Source organism: Gobio gobio (assembly GCF_949357685.1).
Source record: "Gobio gobio genome assembly, chromosome: 9".
Taxonomy (NCBI): domain Eukaryota; kingdom Metazoa; phylum Chordata; class Actinopteri; order Cypriniformes; family Gobionidae; genus Gobio; species Gobio gobio.
Window position 1 is genome coordinate 32,793,386 of NC_137115.1, and position 25,517 is coordinate 32,818,902.

General features: G+C 39.7%; 1 protein-coding gene across 1 annotated transcript; it reads left to right on the plus strand.

The window, feature by feature from the left end:
• Positions 1-719: 719 nt before the first annotated feature.
• Positions 720-25,116, plus strand: LOC307131468 (uncharacterized protein). Its single transcript, XM_079825137.1, has 13 exons — positions 720-885; positions 5,982-6,175; positions 6,276-6,416; positions 6,552-6,690; positions 19,647-21,051; positions 21,133-21,274; positions 22,240-22,383; positions 22,472-22,527; positions 22,874-23,052; positions 23,159-23,559; positions 23,672-23,768; positions 24,275-24,461; positions 24,546-25,116. The coding sequence occupies exons 1-13, from the start codon at positions 766-768 to the stop codon at positions 24,692-24,694; spliced, it is 3,354 nt and encodes a 1,117-aa protein (XP_079681263.1). The 5' UTR covers positions 720-765; the 3' UTR covers positions 24,695-25,116.
• The last annotated feature ends 401 nt before the right edge of the window (positions 25,117-25,517 follow it).

Sequence of the window (25,517 nt, forward strand, 5' to 3'; positions counted from 1 at the left end):
CTTACACTCATTTAAATGAGTTAATGAGTTTAAATGAGTAAAGAACACTAGAGCTTAATAAAACATTTTGTATAAATTTTAATGGAACAAGGGAATGGACCATTTTAGTTTATGAATGCGAATCACAAACTAAATTAGCCATTCCCTTCTTCCATTAAGATTTATACAATATGTTTTATTAAGCTCTAGATTTTTTTTTTACTAATACAAATTGTTAATCCATAATATGAATAATATGCAAGGATTTTTTTATTCAATTTATTGGAATTTTGACTGAAATACTTGAATCTTTAAAAAAGGATTAAAAATATTTTTTATTTTTTGAGTGTACATGAGCAACAAAAGCTTTGATATTCTGACAACAGAAAAAAATAAATTTCATTTAAAACAGACAACGCCTCTTCTAAACAAAACAAGTGAGTCATGTGTGAGTTTATGGTTGCATCCTTTGTAAATGCCTTTGAAATGTTTGTGCAAATTATAAAAATGTGGCCATTCCCTCTAGCAAGATATACAAGTAACAAGTCTTTATAATGTTTGTATACATACTATATAAAAATAAATCTCTTAAAAATTAATCAAAACTTGTGGTCACAGTACCATGGCAGAAAATAATTTAAATGCCTTTCATTCTTTAGCAGTATCTAAGACTATGTTTACCTGTTCTGGAATCCTGACAGATCATAGATTGCCATTTCCTCCATCAGGTACATACGTTTAAACAAAAACTTGTTCACAGATGATGAGACTTCACATCTGATCAGCATGTCTTTTACTGCTCTGCTCTTCGCCGATCTTCTACTGGTCACTATAGTAACAGCTTCACACTTCTATGGAGGCTCAATGACTTTCAACTCAAGAAGGAACTCTGATGGATCGTACAAGGTGAGAACTCCTTGAATATACTTTAACTATATAAAGAGCAGCCATATTCTTTGTTGGGTGACTTATAATACACTGTAAAACAAGTTAACATTTTTACATTTGAGCATTGGTTTGCATTTGACATTTATATGTGAAGAAAACCCAAAAATGCACAATAAATAGTCTTTAGGGTTGTTAAAAGTGAACTATCACTTTAAGAAATGAAAAGACACATATGTGTTCCAACAAGTTCTGTAACTCAATAGGCCTTGCAGAGTTATTTAAATTGCTGTATGATGACTCATCATTGTATTTTTTAGTATTTCTGTTCAGTAAATGTGCTTGGCTAAACATTGTATATGTATGTTGTTTGATTAATTAATTTCTAATAAAATTAATTTCTACTAAAGCCACATGTCAACCTATCTCAAGTGCTAGCTATTTGGATTAAACTTGAACATGACCGACAGTTAAATGCAATCAACAAAACTGAAGAAACTTCACTAAAAGGAATACTAATTACCCTAACAGTAGTCTCGCTTAGCCAGACCTTCAGACTGGCAGCAGAAGGTCTGGACTCCATTGCAGCTTTCATTGGTCAAGAACCGCCCAAGTGGATGTTTGACTGACATGTAATGCAACCAATCACCGTTCCCCCCCCCCCCCCCCCCCCCACCCCCCAACCATTTTTTTTTTGTTTTTTTTTTGTTTTTTACAGTTTAGTGGGGTCTTTGAGAGTGGGCCTATAATTCAAAGATGTTTGCTGCTCATTTTGGCAGCAGCCACATACATTTAAAAATGTACTGTAATTTTGTAAATGCCACAGCCATATCACCCTGTAGCCTAAGGGTGCTTTCACACTTGGTTCGATTGCCTGGACCGAACCCGAGTTCGATTGCTCCCCCCTCCCCATGCCCCCGCTGGACTGTGTTCATATTATATTATTTGGTTCCGAACCGGGGTGCGTTTGCGTCATCAAAGCAGCAGCTGTGTACCCGGTTGCTTAGTAACGACAGCGAGCGTGAAGGCGGCGAAATGCATAGTGTTGCTTACCTCACTTTTATATTTTAGTTTTTTAACTGTTGGTTTTGTTTCTAAAGCTTCAGTACATAATGGCACTTGCGTCTATATGCCGCAAATGTACTGCAAATGCTCTAAAAAACGCTGAAGACGAGCAGAAATGAGATTTACAGCTCTCTGCTTGCAGAATGTCAGTCATGCTCGTCAGGAAAATGAGTGAGAAACACACAAACACACATTTTTATCAAATCAAATGTCATTAATAGCGGTTCACTTCCGCGATTTAGTACGATTGCGTTCACATCAGCAGCGAACCGTACCGGAGTTCACATGAACCGAACCCCAGACCACCCTTTTTAAGCGGACTCTGGTACGGTTCGCGGGTGCGCACCCGAGTTCGGAAGACCGCGTTCACATCATCCAAACGTAGCGAACTCTGACATCAATCGAACCCGGGTGCGCACCAAAACTGCTAGTGGGAAAGCACCCTAAGACTTGTTGCCCACTGAAGCTAAGCAGGGATGAGCCTGGTCAGTACCTGGATGGGAGACCTCCTGGGAAAACCAGATTGCTGCTGGAAGAGGTGTTAGTGAGGACAGCAAGAGGTGCTCACCCTATGATCTGTGTGGGTCCTAATGCCCCAGTGTAGTGATATCTGATTGGCGAGATCGCTACGGAGTAAGCCACGCACACAAGCAGAGGAGTTTTTACTGTGCGAGTATTCAATAAAGTTTAGTTACGTACCTGCTATGCTGTGTGATCAGTATGCTGCTTCGGCCCATCTACAAACACAACATGGTGTCAGAAGCGGCTAGAACAGTCTTCAACAAACGATATAGGCCAACTGTTGAATCAGCCAATAAGCACTGAGGGAGAAGGAACGCCGAAGTAAGACCATAGTTTATGCTGTTTCCAACAGAAAGCCAGCAAGCAGATCCGCACGTGCTTAGCCACCTCATCATAAGTTAACAGTGGTGTAGGGGTGTGGTCGCCAGACAACCGGGGTGCAGACAGAGAGGCCCACGGAAGCATATTATGATTTCTAAAAGTTGAATTGTCGTCAGATTGAAAGACATCAAACTGTCAGAGTGCCTTCAACTACATGCAAACCTAACTTTTGAGAAATCCATAACTATGGCCAGGCAGAACAAAACAGTGATAAAACAGCAGGCAGAACTTAGGCAGGAAGAGGGAAAAAGACCCAAAGTTAGAGGCTGTACAAAAAGTGAAATACAGACAGGATTCATCTAAAAAGCCAAATCTGAGCCCTGCAGGGTCATGAACTGGCTTTTTGCATTATTTTATACTGTTTTCTGAGGTCAACTTATTACAAAATAAATACAATACCACAGAGTAGAATATTAATCAGTTATCATGTTCAACAACAAGATATTAAACTGCAGCAATAGGCTGGGAAAGACAAAGACCACACTCTGGAGAAAGCTCTAGGAGGAACGTTTCTCAACCTCCGGCAGTTTCTTCTTTATACACAAGTTTTTGAGCCGTTTCCGCTCAACATCGTAAACTCCTCCCATCGATGCAATCCACTTCTGTTCTGGCGGGCTGGGTTTGTTTCGCTAGCTAGCTCCGTTGTGCCGACAAAGCACTGATATCGCAGTTACAAAGAGGATATAACGTTAAACAATTACATGAAGAAAAGTGGCTCGGGAACGACGTGTGCGGTAGTTGGTTGCAAAAATTCGAGAAAGCACCTGAACGAGTGGTTAGACAGAGAGTGCTACGACCACAAACCAGCCACGAAGAGGCAATGTCCATGCGCTCCATTGTTTACATCAGAGTGCCTCATGAGGTTTAGAATCTTGCTTTGTGTCCCTGTCTACCAACACCCAGCCATGTTGTTCATTAAATACAGATAAACACAACAAATACTGCATGCATTGTATTTTTTTATATTATATATGAATATTTTCATAGTAATGTAATTGTGTGGGCTGCTTTTGTATTTTACTACTTAATACCTGTTAGGATTAAACACGCAATCTTTCTTGTTGAAGCCATTTGTTTAGTTTCCTCGAAACAATTAATTAATCCAGTGTTATTTTATGTACAGTATGAGCTTACTATGAATGATGAACTGTGTTAAAAGAAATTGTAGCACTCTAAGGAACATAAGGCCTATCATTCATGATCGTAGTTCAGTGCAATAATTAAATAATAATTAAACGAAATTAAATGAAATAACATCAAACTTTAATTTTCATTCAAACAGTACAGGCACACTGATATATTGCACAGCATAAAGAGATAATGTAATGTACCGGTAGTTTATTTTAGTTTTAAAATGCTAAGATATTTACTGCAGAACTGTAACCTTCCCTCAACAAAATCATCAACAATTTTTGGGAGCATGTGGGCAAAGTAGAATGTGCGCAGCCTTATGATATGCCCCTGGACAAAGCCTTGGTCGTAGGGTATTCTGCAAGTGACTTGTTTCCCATCACAGGTGATTTGATCTCCAACAGATTGTCTTTGTTTATCACTCCATCAGGAGATGCTGCAAGCCACGGTTCCTTTTCGCACACCACTAAGCCTTTGGTTAGCATCGTGATCGCTGTGTTTACACCGGCAGACGCTGCGCAAACCACTTCCGGCGGAAATGAAATGCATTTGTGTAGAGTAATGGCGCCGCCCACGATTTGGCGCGTTAACTTGTGTATACTGGCTCACTCATGACTGGTAAGCAAGTGCAGCTGGGAGCAATCAGCTACCTGCCATACGGATTGAGTAGGAGGTGCCAAATGGGGAAGCAGAGGGAGAAACGCAGGAAAAGCACAAAAACACATTAAGAAACACACAGCTCTTCTGATGGACCATAATAAATACTTTTCCACTTTTGAGCTTACTGAGCACAAAACATCTGGATGGCTTACCACCAAAGGCTGCAAAGGTTCAGAATGAGACTTACTGTATGAGATATTCCTACAAGATTAGCCATGTTCCAGGGAAACAGTTCACAACTCCAGACACGCTGCCAAGGATGCCCTGTATGAACGATGTAACGGTTGCTGACTCGATTCTCATGGAAGACACAAATATTTCCCTTGCCCAAATAGGGAAATGGTTCCCTGCTTCAAAAAGCTGCCTAGACAACATTTGACATTAATTAAAGAACTCCTGTCTACGTACTCAAGAAATTTGTACAATAAGAGACATAGAGCTAGATCTTTGTCACCACTGAAACCTGGATAGACTGTTTGGATTAGGGACCAAGCCATCACTGGGAAAGTGATCCGACAGCAGGCCCCAAGGTCATTTGTCTTGAAAACCTTACATGGAAATATTTGACGCAACAGACGGGCGTTGGTGTAACTCTACCACCCCGAAAAAGAAAATGAGCACACAGTTGATTTGCCAGACTTATTTGAGGATGATCAGTCAGATGGTCGGATGCCAACAGTCCCTCAACCAGCTCCATGTCCGCAGTCCGCCATACCTACCCAACATGGCATTTACACAAGGTTGGGACGCTTGTCTGTTCCACCAAGGTGTTATTAAAGCAATCTTTTTTTTTTTACGTTAGAGAAGCACAGCATACATGTGCATAGTATTGGTTAAAAATGGTTACAGGTGTTTATGATGCCAAAATAGTAGCATTCCTAGGTTCACCAAGTTCATTGTTTGGGGAAGGGGAGATGTAGTGATGATCTGATTAGTGAGATCACTACTGAGTGAGCCACGCCCCTAAGCAGAGGGGTTTGTACTATGCAAGTGTTCAATAAAGTTCAGTTACATACCTGCTATGCTGTATGATCAGTACGCTGGCTTTGCCCATCCGCGAACACAACACCCAGTGTCCTGGCCAAATGACCCATTGGCCCTTATCAATCATGGCCTCCTAATAATCCCCTTCCTTTGAAATTGCTCTATCACACTCTCTTGTCTCATCTGATGTGTGGTGAATACACTGGCACCGTTGCTCTGTGGCTGTCGTAACATCATCCAAGAGGATGCTGCACACTGGTAGTGGTTGAGGAGTGACATTTGGGTGGATAGTAGTTCATAGTATCATAGTATTAAGTAAATGCTATATAAATGCCCCATTCATGCATTCAATCATAAACCATTGATTATTCCAGGTGGAACTTCGCTTCAAGACGACCTACCATTCCTGTTACACATATGATGACTGGCCATGCAAATCTGGAGATTGTGGAAATGATGTCAGTACTGTGATTGGTCAAGTAGATTCGAGTTCAAATGGCAACAACTGGTGTCAGTCTGAAGGCGTCATAACAAAGATGGTTTCCACCAACAGCCCGTTCGAGCTCCTGTAAGTAAATGTATTATTTAGAAGAACAGAATCATTCACTAAATTCATTCACATAGATCTGAACAAAATTCAAATATGAAATGTCAACATATTTCAACAGCAAAAGTAGTTGCTGCTGGATCTACAACACAGTCACAGATTCTGGAGACTGGAGTCTTCTCACTTACATTGACCTCGGTGAGAGATCAGACACCTCAGAGCCCAACAGATCCCCAATCACTACCACTCTACCCTTTGTTAGGTAAAACAGCTTTTTAACAGAATTAATTGAAGCTTATAGTGTCTATTTCTCTATTTTTTAATCATGATGTGCATTCAAAATAATAAAGTAAAATTCTACACTACATTGATGTTGCTGTATTGTTTTGTGTTGCAGAGTTCCTCAGAACTGTCCCAGGAGGCACAATTTTTTAGCCTTTGATCCTGATGGTGACCAGGTCAGATGCAGATTTGGACTTAGACAAAACAATGAGTGTGGAATCTGCAACCAACCTGCTGGTTTTACATTGGATCAGGTGAAGAAAATAAGATACTTTATATTTGTGACTGATTTTTCAAGTTAAATTTTCACCTATTCCCGAAGAGCAAACCTCTTTCCCTTGCAAAAAAAAGATGTTTATTCAAGTGTTCTATTAGTATACTTCTTTTAAAATAAAATACAACATTTCAGTCTACTTTGTATGTACTTCTCAGAAATATACTTTATACTTCTCAGAAATATAGTTAAAATTGCGCTTATAATTGACTGACAGAATGGTCCAAGTATATTTGGACTACACATGTGCTCAATCTTTTGATCGAGATATACTTAAAAGTATAATTAAGTATTCTAAATATACTCGGCTTGTAGCTGTGTTTAATATTTTGATTGAGTAACCTATTAAATACTTTTTTAACAGTTTTACATACTGTCTTATAAACTTACATTGTTTGAACATATTGATTTATAAAAAATAGATATGTTACTAATTCTGATTATCTACATTTTTGTGCAGGCTAGTCCACTGGTAGTGTACATAGAAATTTACTTCAAATCTACTTTACTCTTTCCCCGCCACTGACTGAATGTTCCAGCTATCCATGTTTTCAATGTTATACAGTAGGTGGCGCTAATATGCATCTTCTAGTACAGAATCTCTGTATCAAAACACAGGTGAAGAAGAAGCAGAAACAAATAATAGAAGATTGATTGCGCCAATGTAAAACAATTCACTCATCAAACATTTAACGGCATATATATCAAAACAGCCTAAACTTACCGAATGAAATGCCGCTCACATGAAGAGGAAATGACTCTGAAGCTTTGGGGGTGATGATGGACACAATCTACTCCATCTGTGTTTTGATCATCAATCTGAATCCGATCCGGACGTAGTCTTTGACAAAAATGTGATATTCTCAGCTTTTTGTTTAAAATGTTGCTTTTTTTTAATGAAACTTACCCACACTCAATTGTGGATTTAAAAAGGGTGCATGAAGCTAGAATAAAATGTTTTTCAAATGAAAAGAGTTAAAAGTACAGCTAGGTATATTTCAAGTATAAAAGATAATACCTAAAAAGGAACACAGTAGTATACTTACAGTGCAAATAATAATAGTAAACTATAAGTGTGATGTTACGTTCACTTAAAGAAAACTTAAAAGTATTCTTGAAGCATAAAACTACTATTTGTAACGAAACACCTTCTGATGCTACACTAGGACACATCGTCAGTGATGTTTCCCAAGGTCATCGGGTGTTTTGGCTCTCTAGAACAACAGAAACCCTCTCTCAGTTAACCCAGCTGAGCTCGTGCCCTAGCAGCACTCTCCCACAGATCCGCTCTTTTACAGACTTTACAGATTGCCCTCCTCTTCCTTTCACCTGAGATGCCAAGTGCAGTGAAAGCCCTACAGAGAGACTGTCCTGCAAAGCCTTGTCTACACCCTACCTCCCCAGGTAAGCATCTCGCCCTCCATCCTTGTGCATGGCAGTCGCTGACAAGGTCCTCATATTTCTCTCTCTTCCGCTCATTGGCCTCCTCCATGTAATCCTCGCAAGGTACTGTGAGCCCCAGCAACATTCTTCGGTCTGAGGTTGGTCTTGACGACATGCTGTAGGAACTTGAGTTGCCTGCCCAAGTCCACTGTCAGCTGCCAGTCCTGAGCTATGTTAAGAAGTCCTCCTGTTGCTTTAGGTGCTGTCTTTGGTTTCTCTCCAGCCCTGATGAAGCTGATCATTTGCTGATCGTTTTTACCTCTGGATGCTGATAATGGCACTGCTGATGTTTTCTGCAATTGTCTTGAGCACTTGCTCATGACAATTGAGCACTTGCTCATGACGCCAGCGATACCGGCCATCCCCCAGCACCTTTGGGCATCAGCATAGGATATGCTCCAGTGTCCACTTTCTCTGGCACAGCGGCAGAGTGGTGTGTCAGCTAGGCCCCAGCGTTGCATGTTGGACGGGCTGGGAAGAACATCATAGATGGCTTGTATCAAGAACCTAATGCGGTGTGGCTCTGACCGCCACAGGTCTGTCCATGAGATATTCTAGTAGTAGAGAGTATACTTAAAAGTGTACTTTCATTTACAAAAAATTTACTACAAGTATTAAAATAGTAAACTATTAGTATACTAATAAGTTAACTTATAGTACAGATGCAGTACAAATGAGAAACATAGTTGTGAACTAGTTATGCACTTAAAGTTTACTACTGTTACACTTAAACGTATACTTTTATATACTAAAAAGTGGGCCAATTTAGTCCCAAGCAGTTTTGAAACAGTACACATTCAAGTTTATGACTAGTAAATTGACATTAGTATACTTACTACATAAAGAATGAACTTTACTTTAATAAACTTTATGAAATAAACTTGAAGTAAACTTATTTTTCGTAAGGGCTTCTGCCTTTTTAAACTTATTGTTGCAAAACTAAAAAAGGTTACTCTAAATAATGTCCTTCAGCAGATGTTTTAAGAAATCCCAACAGGGGAATAATAATAGAAACGTTTGAGCTAACAGCCAGCTTAAGTGGTCATGCCAAGACCTTTTGCGAGCCCTGTGGGACGAAAAGCTTTCACTGCTTCTCAGATAATTTTTTACAGTGAGTATTATCAGATGTTCATAATCAAACAATCAATCTACAAAATCCAGTTCAACTCCATCTTGAAACAAATAATAATAGGAATAACACATCAGGCATACATGGCATTCATAAATATTGTACCTATTTTTTTTTTTTTTTTAAATGGTCTTGACACGTACTTAGCTGGGAGAGCACACATTCATTTTCCCGTTCGGAGCTGAGACCATGGGAATGGTGTCTTCACAAGGAAGTTGTTGAGTCAATTTGGAGGAGCTACGGAATAGTGACGTGGACCATTTTGCCAGCAGGACAACAACATATTGTCCTCTATGATTTTCAGCACAGGAAGCAATGGTTCATTGTGCCAGGATGTTCTGGCCCACGAATGTCCAGATCTTCTCCTCTAAGCCTTTCCCCCAATTCCACTCCTCTGGTCCGTCCTGAGGTGAGTGCAGGAGAAGTATAACAGGCTCATTCTAGTGGCTCCTTGTTGTCCAGCAATGCCTTGGTTCACCCTCCTATTAACTGTAATAACTGGTCCGCCTCACCCCCTGCCACCACAGAAGGATCTGCTGTCATAGATGGACAGGGGACTGTGGCATCCCTTTCCCGACAGGCTGAAGCTGTACATCTGGCACCCCTGGGGTTGAGAGCGTGCTCTCTCATACCCCTTTTCCACCAAAGCAGAGCCAGAGCTAGATCGGAGCCAGAGCCTAGTTTCAAATCGGTTCTTTGTGTTTCCACACCCAAAGCCCCAGCTCCGAGCCAGGAAAAGTGGTTCTTAAGTAGCACCAAAACATTGCTGGGCTAGAACAGGGCTAGAAGTAAGAACCGATTACGTCAGGCGCTGGGGGCGGGGTCAACAAGACGAACACAAACTTGAGATCCGCCATGTTTTACCTCTTTTCGACCGTATGATAACGAGTCCAGCGAGAGCATACGACTCCTTATGCTTTTGATTCACTCATGCGTTTTTTTTTATATCATACGTGGATCGGTCTGCGCAGTGACGATGCATCTCGAACAAGCCTGGTGTGTGTGTGTTTCCCGCTGCCCAGGGTTGCCAGGTTTTCACAACAAACCCGCCCAATTGCTACTCAAAACAAGCCCAATCGCGTTCCAGGGGGGAATTCCCCAGTAAAAATCACATTTGGGGGTAAAATATGTTTTCTGGCATGGTTGCCTACTAAAATTTGCATTCCCGGGGCTAAATATCACATAATTGGGGTCGCTTCAACCCGCGGACATGAAAAAACAGCCCGCGGCAAAACCACATACTTGGCAACATTGCCGCTGCCTAGCTAGCGTTGCTGAGAGAGATGAGACGTATACAGTGACGTAAGACATGGCTCTGTTGTGGCTCTCAGCTTGTGGAAAAGCAAACGGTTCTTAGAAGGCTCCTCAGTTGAACCAACTATGAACTGGGACTAGCTCTGGCTCTGAATTAGCTCTAGCACTGCCTTGGTGGAAAAGGGGTATTTGAAATAGCAGCTAATGGAGCTAACAGCTGCTGTTTGTTTGTAATCTCCGTCTATACAAATTACGGCGAACTACATGAATGCGTTGGATTCGCTGTGTTTGCGTTGTGTTTTGATGCCGATGTAGGATCGTAAAGCCATGTGAATGAATAGTAACGCAACGTTTGCATTGTTGATGGAAGGCTTGTTCGCAGCGGTGCTGTGCAGAGACCGATCGCCATATGACAACGAGTCCAGCGAGAGCATATGACTCCTTATGCTTTTGATTCACTCATGCGTTTTTTTTATATCATACGTGGATCGGTCTGCGCAGTGACGATGCGTCTCGAACAAGCCTGGTGTGTTTGTGTTTCCCGCAGCCCAGGGTGGCCAGGTTTTCACAACAAACCCGCCCAATTGCTACTCAAAACAAGCCCAATCGCGTTCCAGGGGGGATTCCCCAGTAAAAATCACATTTGGGGGTAAAATATGTGTTTTTTGGCATGGTTGCCTACTAAAATTCGCAATATGGGGCTAAATATCACATAACTGGGGTCGCTTCATCCCGCGGACATGAAAAAACAGCCCGCGGCAAAACCACAGACTTGGCAACATTGCCGCTGCCTCGCTAGCGTTGCTGAGAGAGATGAGACGTATACAGTGACGTAAGACGTGGCTCTGTTGTGGCTCTCAGCAGGTGGAAAAGCAAACAGTTCTTAGAAGGCTCCTCAGTCGAACCAACTATGAACTGGGACTAGCTCTGGCTCTGAATTAGCTCTAGCACTGCCTTGGTGGAAAAGGGGTACCAGTGTTCAGCGGGAGTAAGGACTATGGTTATGAGTGCTAGAGCCCCTTCAACACATTGCATTTACGCCAGTGAGTGGAAGCTCTTTGTCTCTTGGTGCACAGATTGTGATCTCAACCCACTTGATTGCCCTGTCAGTGTGGTGTTGGACTTCCTGCAGTACTTGTTGGATGCTGGATGTTCTCCTGCCATGCTTAAAGCGTTTGTGGCTGCCCTGTCAGCTTATCGGGATCCTATGGAGCAGGTGTCAATTGGTGCACATAGGCTAGTGGTGCCTTTTCTTAAGGGAGCTGTACGTCTAAAGCCACCAGTACGAGTAGTGTGTACCCAGTGGGATTTTACGGGTGGTGTTGGACAGTTTGTTTTCAGCACCCTACAAACCTATTGAACAGGCAGATGTTTGAAGCCTTTCTATGAAGACAGCATTTCTTTTAGTCATAACATCAGCCAGAAGGGTCGGTGAGTTACATGCTCTTTCAGTGAGTCTGCAGTGTCTCATGTGGGGGCCAGAGGGCAATCTGTCAGGGTTTCTGAAACTGAGGACCCAGATGCAGATTGAACATCAAAGACTTTATTAACAAGACTCTAGACAGGGCACAACAAGGAAGTGGTAAGGTGTGAGTTCAAACAGCAGGGCAAGGGACAGACACCACGATGACAGGCAGGGAGGATGATCACTGAGACCAGTCCAGGGAGACCATGAAATTGACGACGCATGGAAGGCAACACCAGGCAGATGGTGGGACAACCCAGGCTGGAACACCAGGAAACTGAGACTTGATGTCCTCTCCCAGAATCAGCTCCAGTCTTGATTGCCAGGGATAAGGAGACAGTGGCCAAGGGAACTCAGGACAGGAACCAACACAAGACACACACACACACCACACGACAAGACAACAAGAAATAAACAAGAGCAAAAATAACAACAAAGAATAGGGAAAATGCAACTAAGAAACAAAAATCTAAAAAGAAAACAAAAGAGATATAAATTGTAGCAATTATGGACGCAGACATATAGATGAGTTAATCTTCCAATGATTCGATCAAATTAACATCCTTTTCAACAAAGCACAATTCAGCTCCAGGAAATCGATCATCATCACGAGGGAGATGGGGGCTTGATTCTGCCCGGAGCTACTAGTTCTGACTTCCTATGGACTCGCCACCAAACTCAGTTAAAAGAGGACAAAGGGCTCGTGGTTGTCACAAGACAAAGAAACAACCAGACCTCTGTCTTTGCAATGACCGGTAAATGAACTCCACGACACAGCTAAAACTCCAAGTAAGCTCACAGAAACTGTTAGCTTATGGAGTCCATCAAATAACTGATTATTGGACTTTCATTCAAATAGCCTTCGACATAACTTGTTAGTGTGTTTACAACTAATACACGTTAGTTAGACTATTAGGCATGTATATTACTCACAATTCATGCAATTATGTAACTATTGAATGAGTGGATGAAAAAGCATTGTGTTTGATACCGGTGTGTTCGTATGGGTATAATCCAACAGATGAGCTGAATGAAATCTTTATAGAATTGATCATGTCCTTATAGTAAGAAATTAGGTCTAAATTTACTCTCTGCTTAAGAGCAGGAAACTAAATTCTATAGTTAACCCAATTTTGTGGGAGGGGTGGAGACACAGTCACCCCTGAAGCCTAATTGGCCAGAACCCATCCAGGGGATGGGCAAATGTTTGAGTTTAATCTCAGAACACGAACGAAAAGTTCTGTCTACAGTTCTGTACAGTTCAGACCAGAAGCAGTGCAGAGTTCAGCTCAAGTTCGGTTCCAGTTCGGTTCGAGCTGGTTCGCAGCCTGTTCGCAGTTCAGAGATGAGCTAAGTCCTAGCAGTTTGACCAGAGTGAGTTCTGAACGGAGAGCTCCCAGGAGACGGTCTGACTATCGTGACATACCAACATCAGAGAAAATGGGTTAACAACGATTTCATTCAGGCCATCTGCTTTTCTCTCACTTTCCTTTCTTTTACTTAAAGTTTATTTTATTTCCGTTAAGCCTCGGGTTCTGTTAAGTTTCGCCGCAAAAGTCTCTCAACAACGAGTTTCTAACAGCGCGCTCCAACTTCAAACAACGCCCACAAGACTTTCATCCAGCCGCCAACACGCCACGTGGTTGGCTTCCCCAGACGTCGACCAGACCTTCAGCGAATCAAAGATCCGGGAAAACCCCTGTCCAGCCACGAAAAGGGAATCCCCCTTGTCAGACGACACGCGAAACACAAACGCAAGTAACGCCTTTTTGATTCCAAGCTGAACTGGTGCATTAGATCAAATGTAATAACCCTGCCTAAGAAACGATAGGAGGTTAAATTACTGATCAATGGTTTCTTCAGGTCATGTTTCATAAATGCATAGATTGCTTAGGATTTCATAATTTCTCTCTCTTAGAACTTATTCTTTCCTCACCTTCTTCCTTTCTGCAACGTGTGAATGTGCGTGTGTGTGTGTTTATGTTAGATATTAGTTTGATGTGTTAGATTAATCAATAAAGTTCCGTTTGTATTCAAAGATAACTGTTCTTGTGTTATGTGCTTATCAATTTAATGTCTTGAACTGCCGATCTAGGTTACCTGGCTGTTAAATAGTGTTTCACTATTGTTCGGATATTAATATCCGCTGCAGAGTTGATATTTACGGCCCGTTCAAATGAACGCTAGAAGAGTCATTTGCTCGGCTGTAAAATAGACTCTCAAAATTCCCTATGAATTCATTAAATTCATTCATTTGAGCTAAATATACATGTTTCCCTTTAACAGAGCCCCCTTTAAGTTCTTACATATCGGCGGACGAATAAGTTAAGGGGTAAACATTAATTCTGAATTATTTATAATATATAGTGTCATTCGAGTCTTTCATTTTAATTCAGTTCCCCGTTGAGTTATTATTTGATCTGACTCAGTCGCTACAAAATATATAATTTAAAAACAAACAAGATAAATACTAGAAATAAAAGACTGGAACTAGAACAAAAATAAAACAAAATTGCAAACTTGCAGGAAACTAGAGAGAGAAAAATAAGACCACTAAACTAGAGGGAATCAAAATCAAAGCTAGAGAAAACCAAAAAAATAAGGCTAGGGAAAATAAGGCTAAGAACAATAACTAGGCAAGAGCAACAGCTATCACAAGGACAAGATAAGCCAGACAACGAATGCAAACAAACGCAACGAACCAGCAAGGACATGAGGGAAAGTAGCACAATATAAAGGGACCAGAGCACATGAGGATCAGGTGAGCACAATTAGTGAAATGAGGACTAGACAAGGACCAGAGCCATAGAGAGAGAGAGTTGCGACAACGGAAGTTCAAAACGCTTGATAGTCACGTGATTCATGTAGACCTCGAATAGTTCCAGGAAGTGCTTTGACGGGCAATTCAAATTGATAGTCACAGTGACAGAACTGCGCTTTTTGGTAATTAATAGTCAATAAATGCATTGATTTTCAATAATTTTATTACACATCGACATGTGTATGTAGCATGAGTATGTAGTTACAGAGATGTTGTTTTTAAAATATATATTTTTTTAATGATGAATAATCTACACAAGCAGGCTTTAATGTACAAGTTATTTTGATTAAAATGTGCTGATCATTTAAAATCTTACTGATTAAGGCGAGACACTACAGGTGAATAGGGAATTTTTTTTAATTACAAGATATCACTGTGAAACTTCTCCAGTTTATTACTGACATAAACATAAGAAAAAAATGTATTACAAGTTTTGTGTAAATGAATGTTTTAATATGCAAATGAGGCCTTATATACTTAAATATACGTTCATTTGCATACTTTTCCAAAAACAAAATCTGGAAATTGGAAAGGACCATGTTTAAAATTCTTGGTTCTATTTGTTGACATGTTAGATGAGAGGGCTTTTACAGAGGGGATTCTGGATATCTTATTTTGTGCTTTAGTAAATTAGAGAATACTGACAATAGCCTTAAAAAATCAATTTTCGCCATGTTTTTTGGAGTTAAAGGACATATAACTCAGGATAGGAATGATATATCAACAAATCCCTCTGTAAAAGCCTTCAGAATATAGTTCAGTATAAGAAAGTTGCAAATGCAAAAGTTGGTGCTTGTAGGTGCTACTGAAGTGGATATATCTGACTCTGAGTGTGAGAAAAAACTCATTTTGAGAAAATGGCCTTTAAAGTTTTATACTGTATAACTGCATACATTTCTATAAAACCCCCAACCTATAAACAAAATATATATTCAGTTAATTAATATCAATAGTGTATAATATTTAAAACACGTGGAAATTGATAAATTAATAAATTATTAATAGCAATAGTAATTAGAGAACTACTTTAAGAGAACTAAGTTACCTTAACAAACACCAGTCACAAAAACTGCAGACGAACTGTCCCTGTTTGTTGTATTGGTCCATCTATAACTATTTGAATCTAATTCTGATGGGGTTTCGTCGTCTAATCTGTTGTTGTTTACTTTCTTTTTACTAGCTCTTGCTACTTGGTCTTTTCTGTGAGCGTTTATGAGCCGATTTCAGCTTGTCTGCACTTTCTCTCAGGCAGAGACACAAGCAAGCGGCAGCGCGTAGTGAGAAATTCACATCGACCAATCAGATGTGGTTTTCGGCTGCAAACTTTCGCGGTTGGTTAGTTCTACAAAGGAAATGTCCATATTTGGATTAGACAGCGCGGTGTGTGAGACTGAGAGCTTTATAATGATACCAAGCATGACATGTTTCTGTGAATGGAGACGGCACGAGAGCTCGCGTTAGAATAACTTTTGATGATTTCGGGTTGAAATCTAAAGGCGCACGGCGACAAAATATAATGAAATAACCACCTTAATGTGTAATGTTGACATTTTTTTTATTTTGACATGAAAGCTTACATGTTAAGGGAGCAAACTGGCCCAAAATCTCAAAATTGACCACTGCATGAAAAAACGATGTTTTCACCTGCCGTGTCTCGCCTTAAGCTGAAAAAATTAATCGCCCGCGTTAACGCGATAATTTGCCCAGCCCTAATATATATATTAGGGCTGGGCATTTTTTGAGATATATATATATATATCGTCGCTGTCCGATGAAAAACACGTATGTCCATTTTGCAGATTTTGAGATTTTTCGACGAATTGAATGTCCAGGTTCATTTCCGTATACAGTATGCTTCACATATCTAAATGGCCAATGAAAAGTTGTGAAATCATGTCATCTGATTTTCACGTATATCCATTTGGTGTCAAAGCTGTCAATCACGCCGCGTATCTCCCGTCCTGTGGAAGCATCTCGCCGGTCTCGTGAAGTTTCATCGAAGCTCAGCACTGGATAGCCGAAAGTACGACATTGAAGCTCTCCACAGTTTAGTTCTAATCTAGTTCTTCACAGATTAGTTTGCTTGCTAGTATGTAAATAAACTCGGTCTCATTGATAAGGCCATGTCCACACGAAGCCAGAACTTTCCCTATCCGATCTTTTTTTCCCCCTCGTTTCAAGAAATATCCGCGTACACACGAGAGCATGAAAACGGCTCAAAACGATGTAGTATACATGCCAGGCCAGTATGTGGCACTGTAATTCTGCCACAGAAATACACTAAAAACGGAGAAGAAGAGTTGTGGCTAGAAGGGGTACGGCAACAGTCGAAGGGTGAGGTAAAATCTCACAATAAAATAACAATAGATAAATTTGCTACTTACCAGATGTGTTTTATTAACGCACACACCTACCCCAACCATAAACATACCCTTACAATAATGCAAATACAGTAATTAAACAACGCAGTATTGATGTGCGCATGCCCAGTGCCCGTAGTTGTATCCCCTTTAAGTCTTCCCCGCGCAGGACGTGGTGTGATGACATCACCGTTTCACAAAATATGGCTGGGTGTCGTTTTCAGATTTATCCACTTTAGGACCCAGTTTAAAAAAATTGCGGTTTCAGTCTCCCAAAACGCCGGATCCGTGTGGACGAAACGCCAATACGATAAAAAATTTATACGTATACAGTGATTCGCGTCTCCGTGTGGACGGGCCCTAAGATTCAGCCTTTTTTTTCTTAGTCAAACTGATCAAACTATAGCCTGTAATCCTACTGTCATGATTGTCACTAGAACATGCCTCACTCATACTGCTATCACCGCATGCCAGAGGCTGAGAATGTCCAGCACGTATTCCTCTGTCAATATGAAACGCGACTTGGCCATTCTAATTAATGATCGGAAGAACGCGTATCGACCACCGTTACTGTAAAATATGCACGTATGTCCATTTAAACTCAATTTTGGTCAAATGTGGATTATATCATTACACTGACAAGAATATGGTTACATGTAAAGATGCCGTACCAAGTATGACAACGCTACATTCAAATGTTTTTGAAATACTGTGTTTTTTTCACTTCCTGAAAAGTAAGCGTTTTGGACATACGTGAGTTTCATCAGGCAGCGACGATATATATATATACATATCCATGTCCTGCACTTATGCAACCATTGTATATCCTGCACTTGCTGCTATTGCACTTCTGGTTAGACCTAAACTGCATTTCGTTGCCTTGTACCTGTACTTGTGTAATGACAATAAAGTTTAATCTAATCTGATCTAATCTAATCTAGTGTGAAGTCTGGTGTTTGAGAAAATATAAGGGGTCACTCATTTTGTCAACTCTTTCACTGAAAATGTTTGAAAATGTTTAGTGAAATGTGTCCTATGGTGTGACATAGAAATTAAGAATTAAGAATATAGGGGTGACGCACCAAAGGACAACAGAAATTAACACTTTCATGTGACAAAATCTTACCATGTGCACATGTCATGGACTTCACAGTAACATGACCTTGAATGGGGTCCTTCAAATTATTAAACTTGTCAGTGGAATTGCTCTATTTAAAATCAGGATATGGTGTCATTACGGAGGACATGGTTTTCAGTGAAAAAAAGCATCAAGATCCTACGCTTTTAGAAATATATGGATGAAAAAATGATTGTCATTTACTAAAATTATGCCTCATGTATTTATTAACATTTGTATGTTTTTCTTTTTAATTTAGAAAAGTTGTAATTTATTGAATCATGCTCGAGACAGTCACACCATAGGACAAATTTGAGATTTGGCTCAAAATTTTGACAAATCTAAAGACAAAGCAGTTTTTATATCAACAGGTCCATGTAAGACAAAGAAATGTTTAACCCTTTACTGCATATTAAATGATGACAATACTAATTATTTTCATTTTTATCTTGTGTGACAGTGAAAATGCCATGTCACATCAACAACCCATTTATTTATTTCATACTAAGTATACTACAAACTCATTAATATATTTACTGACATATTGCTTGAGCAACATATTGAACAACTTACATTGCTTTATGTAAAAACAATTTTTTGTAAGTAATTGACACTAGAAGTTTACAAACACTGAGCAACTATTTAACCTCTAAAGCAAGGAACACACCAAACCGACAGACCAACTAGCGACGAAAGCAGACTGCAGAGTTGGCTCAGGTTGGCTCACGTCGGCAGCATCTGGGTCCAAAGTTGCCCTGACACACCAAGCCGACGCTCGACATCCAACGGCCAAGTAGCACGTCCGTTCTGCGCCTGCGTAAGAGTAAATAGCTTTCCGTTCCAGCTGGTGGCAGTAGTCCGTTTTCGTTATTCAAAGTGGAAAACCGGAAGAGCTACCCTGTACACCCTATATAAACAAAGCATAATCTCGCTCACCACAGACGGTCACTTCTGTTTTTTTTTTTCTTGTGCACTGGTTCGCTAGCAGAACAGCCAATCAGAACGATCAGATGGCCCAATTGACTGACAAGCAGTGTCGAATCGGCTGAAAAATAGCCGATGAGGACCAACGTCAGCCGATGAACACACCGAGAAAACGCACAAAAACTGTCCGACGACCGACCGTCGGCTTGGTGTGTTCCAGGCTTTAAGAGCTCAACCAGGGGTGTCTAATGTCTGAATTTACATATAAATACATAACCATTTGACAGATGAAATGCACAATTCTAAGCCCATAACTTAAGTTATTACATTCTAACACATTCTAGTGTATGTTGTAAGCAAAAAATATGCCATTGGTCAGTATTTCTGTTGATTCACACCATTTTTATTTTCTTTCAAATGTAGCATAACTGCTCTCTGTCATATTGGCAAACATCGATCCTTGGAGTTTATTCATTTGAGCTGGTGCTGGAAGATTTCCCCATTCGCAAGATTACTCTGTCCTACACCAACCAACCATCAGAGAAAAGATCTCCATTCAGTCTCATCAGAAACCGGCGTGCTGGTAATGGTCAAGGTAATGGTCAAGGAAATGGTCAAGGTAATGTTCAAGGAAATGGTCAAGGAAATGGTCAAGGTAATGTTCAAGGAAATGGTCAAGGAAATGGTCAAGGTAATGGTCAAGGTAATGGTCAAGGTAATGTTCAAGGAAATGGTCAAGGAAATGGTCAAGGTAATGGTCAAGGAAATGGTCAAGGTAATGTTCAAGGAAATGGTCAAGGAAATGGTCAAGGTAATGGTCAAGGTAATGGTCAAGGTAATGGTCAAGGAAATGGAGCTCAACCCATTTCACTTACAACACCTAGGACAACCATAACAACTACAACCACCACAACAACACGTATGACAACCACGACAACACCGCCAACTACAAATACGACACGGACAACTACCACGACACCGACAACTACCACAAGGACTCCGACCACTGCCACAACGACACGGACAACTACCACGACGACACCAACAACAACCATTACAACACCTACTACAACCCCTGCGTCATCGTCAACAACCACAACGGCACCTATAACAACCCCAACGACACCTACGACAGCTACAACGACACTGAAAACTACCACAATGACAACTACAACAACCACTGTGACCCCGAGAACCACAACGACACCTACAACAACACTGGAAACAACCACAAAAACACCTGAAACAACAACCACAACAACACTGGAAACTACCATAATGACACCTACTACAACCACTGTGACCCCGACAACCACGACAACACCAGAAACTACCACAACAACTCTGGAAACAACTACAATAACACCGGAAACAACTACAACAACACTGGAAACAACAACACTGGAAACAACCACAACAACACCGAAAACAACAACACTGGAAGCAGCCACAACAACACCGGAAACAACCACAATGACACCGGAAACAACAACACTGGAAACAACCACAACAACTCCAGAAATAACCATAACAACACTGGAAACAACCACAACAACACCAGAAATAATCACAACAACACCGGAAACAACCACAACGACATCAGAAACAATCACAACGACATCGGAAACAACCACAACACCGGAAACAACTACAACAACACCAGAAATAACCACATCAACATCCATGACAACCATGATGACACCTATAACAACCACTACTACAACCACAACAACCACTACTACACAAACAACATCTGCAATAACAACCCTTGCACCAAAAACAACCACTTTACCACTGAGCAAAATACCTCTTCAATTTTCTCTTCAAGGTATGTTTGGAACTTTTGTAAAGTATGCTTCAAAATTATACTGTTATGTTTGATTAAATAAATACTGTACATACTTTTCAGTTGATGGCCCTGCACCATCTTGCATTGAGGGTGAATATCTACCACGGTTCCTCCACCCAACGCCTCATCATGGAAAACACCTGCAGGCTCATGTAAATCATGAGCTTGAGATCAGAGTGAAAGCTTTTGCATATTTTTCAAGGTATTAAGACAAATAAGTTTTATTTAAACATACTTTATAATAAAAATACTTGAAATGAAAGTCAGACACTGCTTTTTTTAACTAAACAGAATGTGCATTACTAAATAGTATATTAACATACTACCCCTACATATTTCTGCCATATTTATACTATGTCTGCCAGATATAAAGGTAATTCAGAAATATTAAGACTAATAGGATAGTATGCTATTGTATACTTAACAAGTATGTTTATTATAGTATGAATGTTTGTTTTAGTATCAATGTAATTCGGACATACTACATCCACCATGCTGTCAATATCATGTGACCTACCAGTGTCAGTTACGTCACTTCACTGCCATTTACAAATCCTCTCCTGTGGCCTCATGGGATAGTAAAGCCAGAAGTAGTAGGCCATCCGGGTACTTTTTGCCTACTCTTTTATGAGTACTGTGAATTCGGATATACTTTGTTTGTCACATATGTTTTTCGCCTACTATATATAGTAGGGAAGTATATGATTTCGGGATGCAGCCATGGTCTGTTTGGAAAATAAAATCTGAATCTGGTTGTTTTGGTGTGCATTGCTCTTTAGCGCCTACTAGAGGGCTGGAGTTCAACAAGGTTAAGCTTTTGGTGTGTGAGGACTATGGATTATTTTTTTTATAGATATAGTACTGGAGGGCAGAAATTGGACACACCAATTGTCTGTTTTTATCTGTTTTGGCTCTCTTTTCATAATTTGCTATTTCAATAATTTTTTTATACAATTTAAAAAATTTAGAAGAGAGAGAGAGAGAGAGAGAGAGAGAGAGAGAGAGAGAGAGAGAGAGAGAGAGAGAGAGAGAGAGAGAGAGAGAGAGAGAGAGAGAGAGAGATTAGTCAATATTAAATTGTGAAGAAATTTAGAAATATGGTTGTGCGCTACTAAAGTTGTTCGTCTTACAATGCTTTTGTTTTTTTGTGTGTTTTTTGCTATCTAGAATCACTGATGTCATCATTAGTGGACCTCTGAACAGCACAAAGTACAAAACTACAACTAGGGAATATGTGATAAACTGGACACCAACTACAGAGAACTATGGCCAACACTTTCCTTTTTGCTTTATTGCAGAAGGACAAAATGGGTATGCTTCATTAAGTAAATATACCTTTTTTAACCACTTTAAAATAATGTTATGATTATTGATTAAAAAAAAATCTTTCTGTTTTAAGGTCTGATATTTACCACTCTGAGATGAGGTGCGCCATTGCAAAGGTAGATGCTGAAGGTAGGTAAAACAGACCCAAATGATAATTCTGTAAGATAAATGACTGAAATTTCATTTTGATTTCTGTGTAATAATTTAATTTATTGCACTTTGGGGCTTTTAGATATGTCTATTAGCTTTAAAGCATCTATATGCTGGTGTGCTAATAAAGGTGGACAAAATGAACCTTTAGCGGATATATAATATATTGTACATTTAAATTGTACACTAGTATTGATAACTCATCTTGCACTATATATCAGTCCCCTCACACTTCAAAAAGTTGTTAATTTACTTAGAAATGTCCTGTTCTGAAGAAAAGTGTATGCATGCCTATGATTATTAACGTATGATTATTAATGTTCAGGACCCGTGGCACATGTAACCTGCAATCAGAACTCAATGTCAGTGACAATTGAGAGATCCTCCATCGAAAGACTCCATGGCAACCACTTCAGACTGATAGATCCGTCTTGTCAGGTTTACTCCAATGGTACTTATGTCTTCGCCAACACACTTCTAAATGAATGTGGCACAGAGTTTGAGGTGAGACACCCTAGCAGATTACAAATCAACATTTACAATCAAAATTAACAATTAGATCTTGTGAATTCCAGAACTAAACTATTTCAAAACGTCTGTTTCTTTGAAGGAGAACAATAATGAACTCATCTTCAAGAATAAAATCGTTACATTCGATGATCCCAGGAATGTTATAACCAGGAAGAATCAGCTAGAAATTGAAATCCTGTGCAAGTACCAGAAAAGGACAAATGTTACATTGGAGTTTGATATTCACAGATCGTCAGTCAGTTTCTCAGAAAAGGGTTTGGGCACATTCAACTATCAGTTTGAGTTTTATGCTTCTGACACTTTCAACAACAGCAGGGATCCAAAATCCTACCCACTTGAGTACAGTGTGGGAGATAAGATCTACATGCAGATCGAACCTGTCACTCCAGTCCTAAACACTGAGGTCTTCCTTGATTCGTGTGTGGCTACACCTTACAATAATCCCAATTACCCCATCTCATATCCCATCATCACCAATGGGTGAGATTCTACAGACTCTTGAAAATCTACACATTCTACCCATGCATATGCTACACAAAATCCTTCTCTTTTCAGTTTGTCACACAAATTAATCAAGTGCTTTTTCTTTCAGATGCAACATGGATGAAACAGTCCAGTTTTTCTCAAGCCACAAACCATATGTCCAGTTTGAAATGGAGGCGTTCAAATTCATTGGGCTCCATGATCAGGTTAGAAGGGCATTTAGTCCAGAATATGTGAGTCAGTGGAGTAGAATGAATATATATACACTGTATAGTACCAGTCAAACGTTTGGAAACATTACTATTATTTCTATGATGCAAAGCTGAATTTTCATCAGCTGATTCATTATGCTGATTTATTATCAATGTTAATATTTTTTTTTAAACTGTGATGCTTTATTCTGGATTTTTTGATGAATAAAGAGTTTAAAAAAGAACAGCATTTATTTAAAATAGAAATATTTTGTAACAATATACACTACCGTTCTAAAGTTGGGGTCAGTCTTTTTTTTCTTCCTTTTTTGAAAGAAATTAATGCTTTTATTCAGCAAGAATGTGTTAAATTGATAAGTGATAGTAAAGATGTATATTTTTATTTTAAATAAATGCTTTTCTTTTTAACTTATTAACTGTCTGATTCGTGTTTAACGCTGTTTCTGCCTCTACAACTGTCTCTTGCCTTTTTGTCTTCCTCTCTTCTTGCTCTTCTCTAGGTGTTCATCAGCTGCTCAATTATCATCTGTGAGGCGAACAATCCCAACACCCGCTGCTCTCAGGGTTGTGTCAACAGCACAGTCACTCAACCATCCCACAGCCATCGCAAAAGAGAGGCTCCCATCCAGACCGGCAGTCACTTCATCTCCCAGGGGCCCCTGCGGATGAAGAGGAGCAGTGCATCACGTAAGACATCTCTACTTCATGCTTGTGCATTAGATGATTGTATACTAATGGGGTTAATTGTTACAACCTTTACTCACATTTCAGAGGTCACCGTAAGCCAAGGTCTGAGTCTAAACCTTGTCGTGGTCGCTAGCTGTCTCATGGCAGCAGTTGCCATGGTGTGTGGAGTGATTACCTACAGATCCAGAGGGTCAAGTATCAGATACCAAACCGTGCCATCACATGAGTTTTGAGCATGTCAGCTGTTTTTAGTTTTTTCAAAGCACAATGCTGTGAATTTACCAGATTGCTTGTGTGCTAATAAAAAACTGTAATCAAAATATTTGGTAAAAGGGGTTCTTTCATTTGTAATCATTTTAGTAATCTGAACGTAATGTGACTTTAAAAAAAAGTTTAAATAATCATTTATTTTGCAAAAAGAGCAAAGCAAATGTGTAAATAGAACTAGAGTTGTTATGGTTTCTGTGTTACTATAGGTTTGCTGGGGTTTTCTCAGTGGCATTTTGTAGTGGTTTTATAAGGCTAGTTCAGCCAAAATAAAAATTGCCGTTATCTGCTTGTCATTTCAAACCTTTTTTTTTACTTCTTGTTATTTCTATATACAAGAAGAAAGTCAGTCCAGTTTGGAATGACATGAGGGTGAGAAAATAATTACAAAAAAAAAAAAAAAAAAAAAAACTTTAAGTTGGTTGCTAACTGGCCAATCCAGTACTGGCATACCTAAACTTGGTATGTTTGATTCATTTCTGAGATTTAGTTCCATCTGTCTAATTCTCAACCAATTCATTACTAAAAATGCTCACAGAATTCTCTATGGGTTTATTCAAACAGTATTCAAATGTTTTAGTATTATATGTTGGTAAATTACGCTTTTCATTTCTATGTATTATGTGCATATAAATTATGTATTTCTTCATGAATCTGCAAAAAATATATATATAACTTGATTGTTAACTTGATTGCAATAAATCATCAATTCATTCAAATAATAGTGCAAGTGTCTCCGTGAAAGGTTATAGAGACAATGCCAAAAATGTATTGTCAAAACATTTCAAA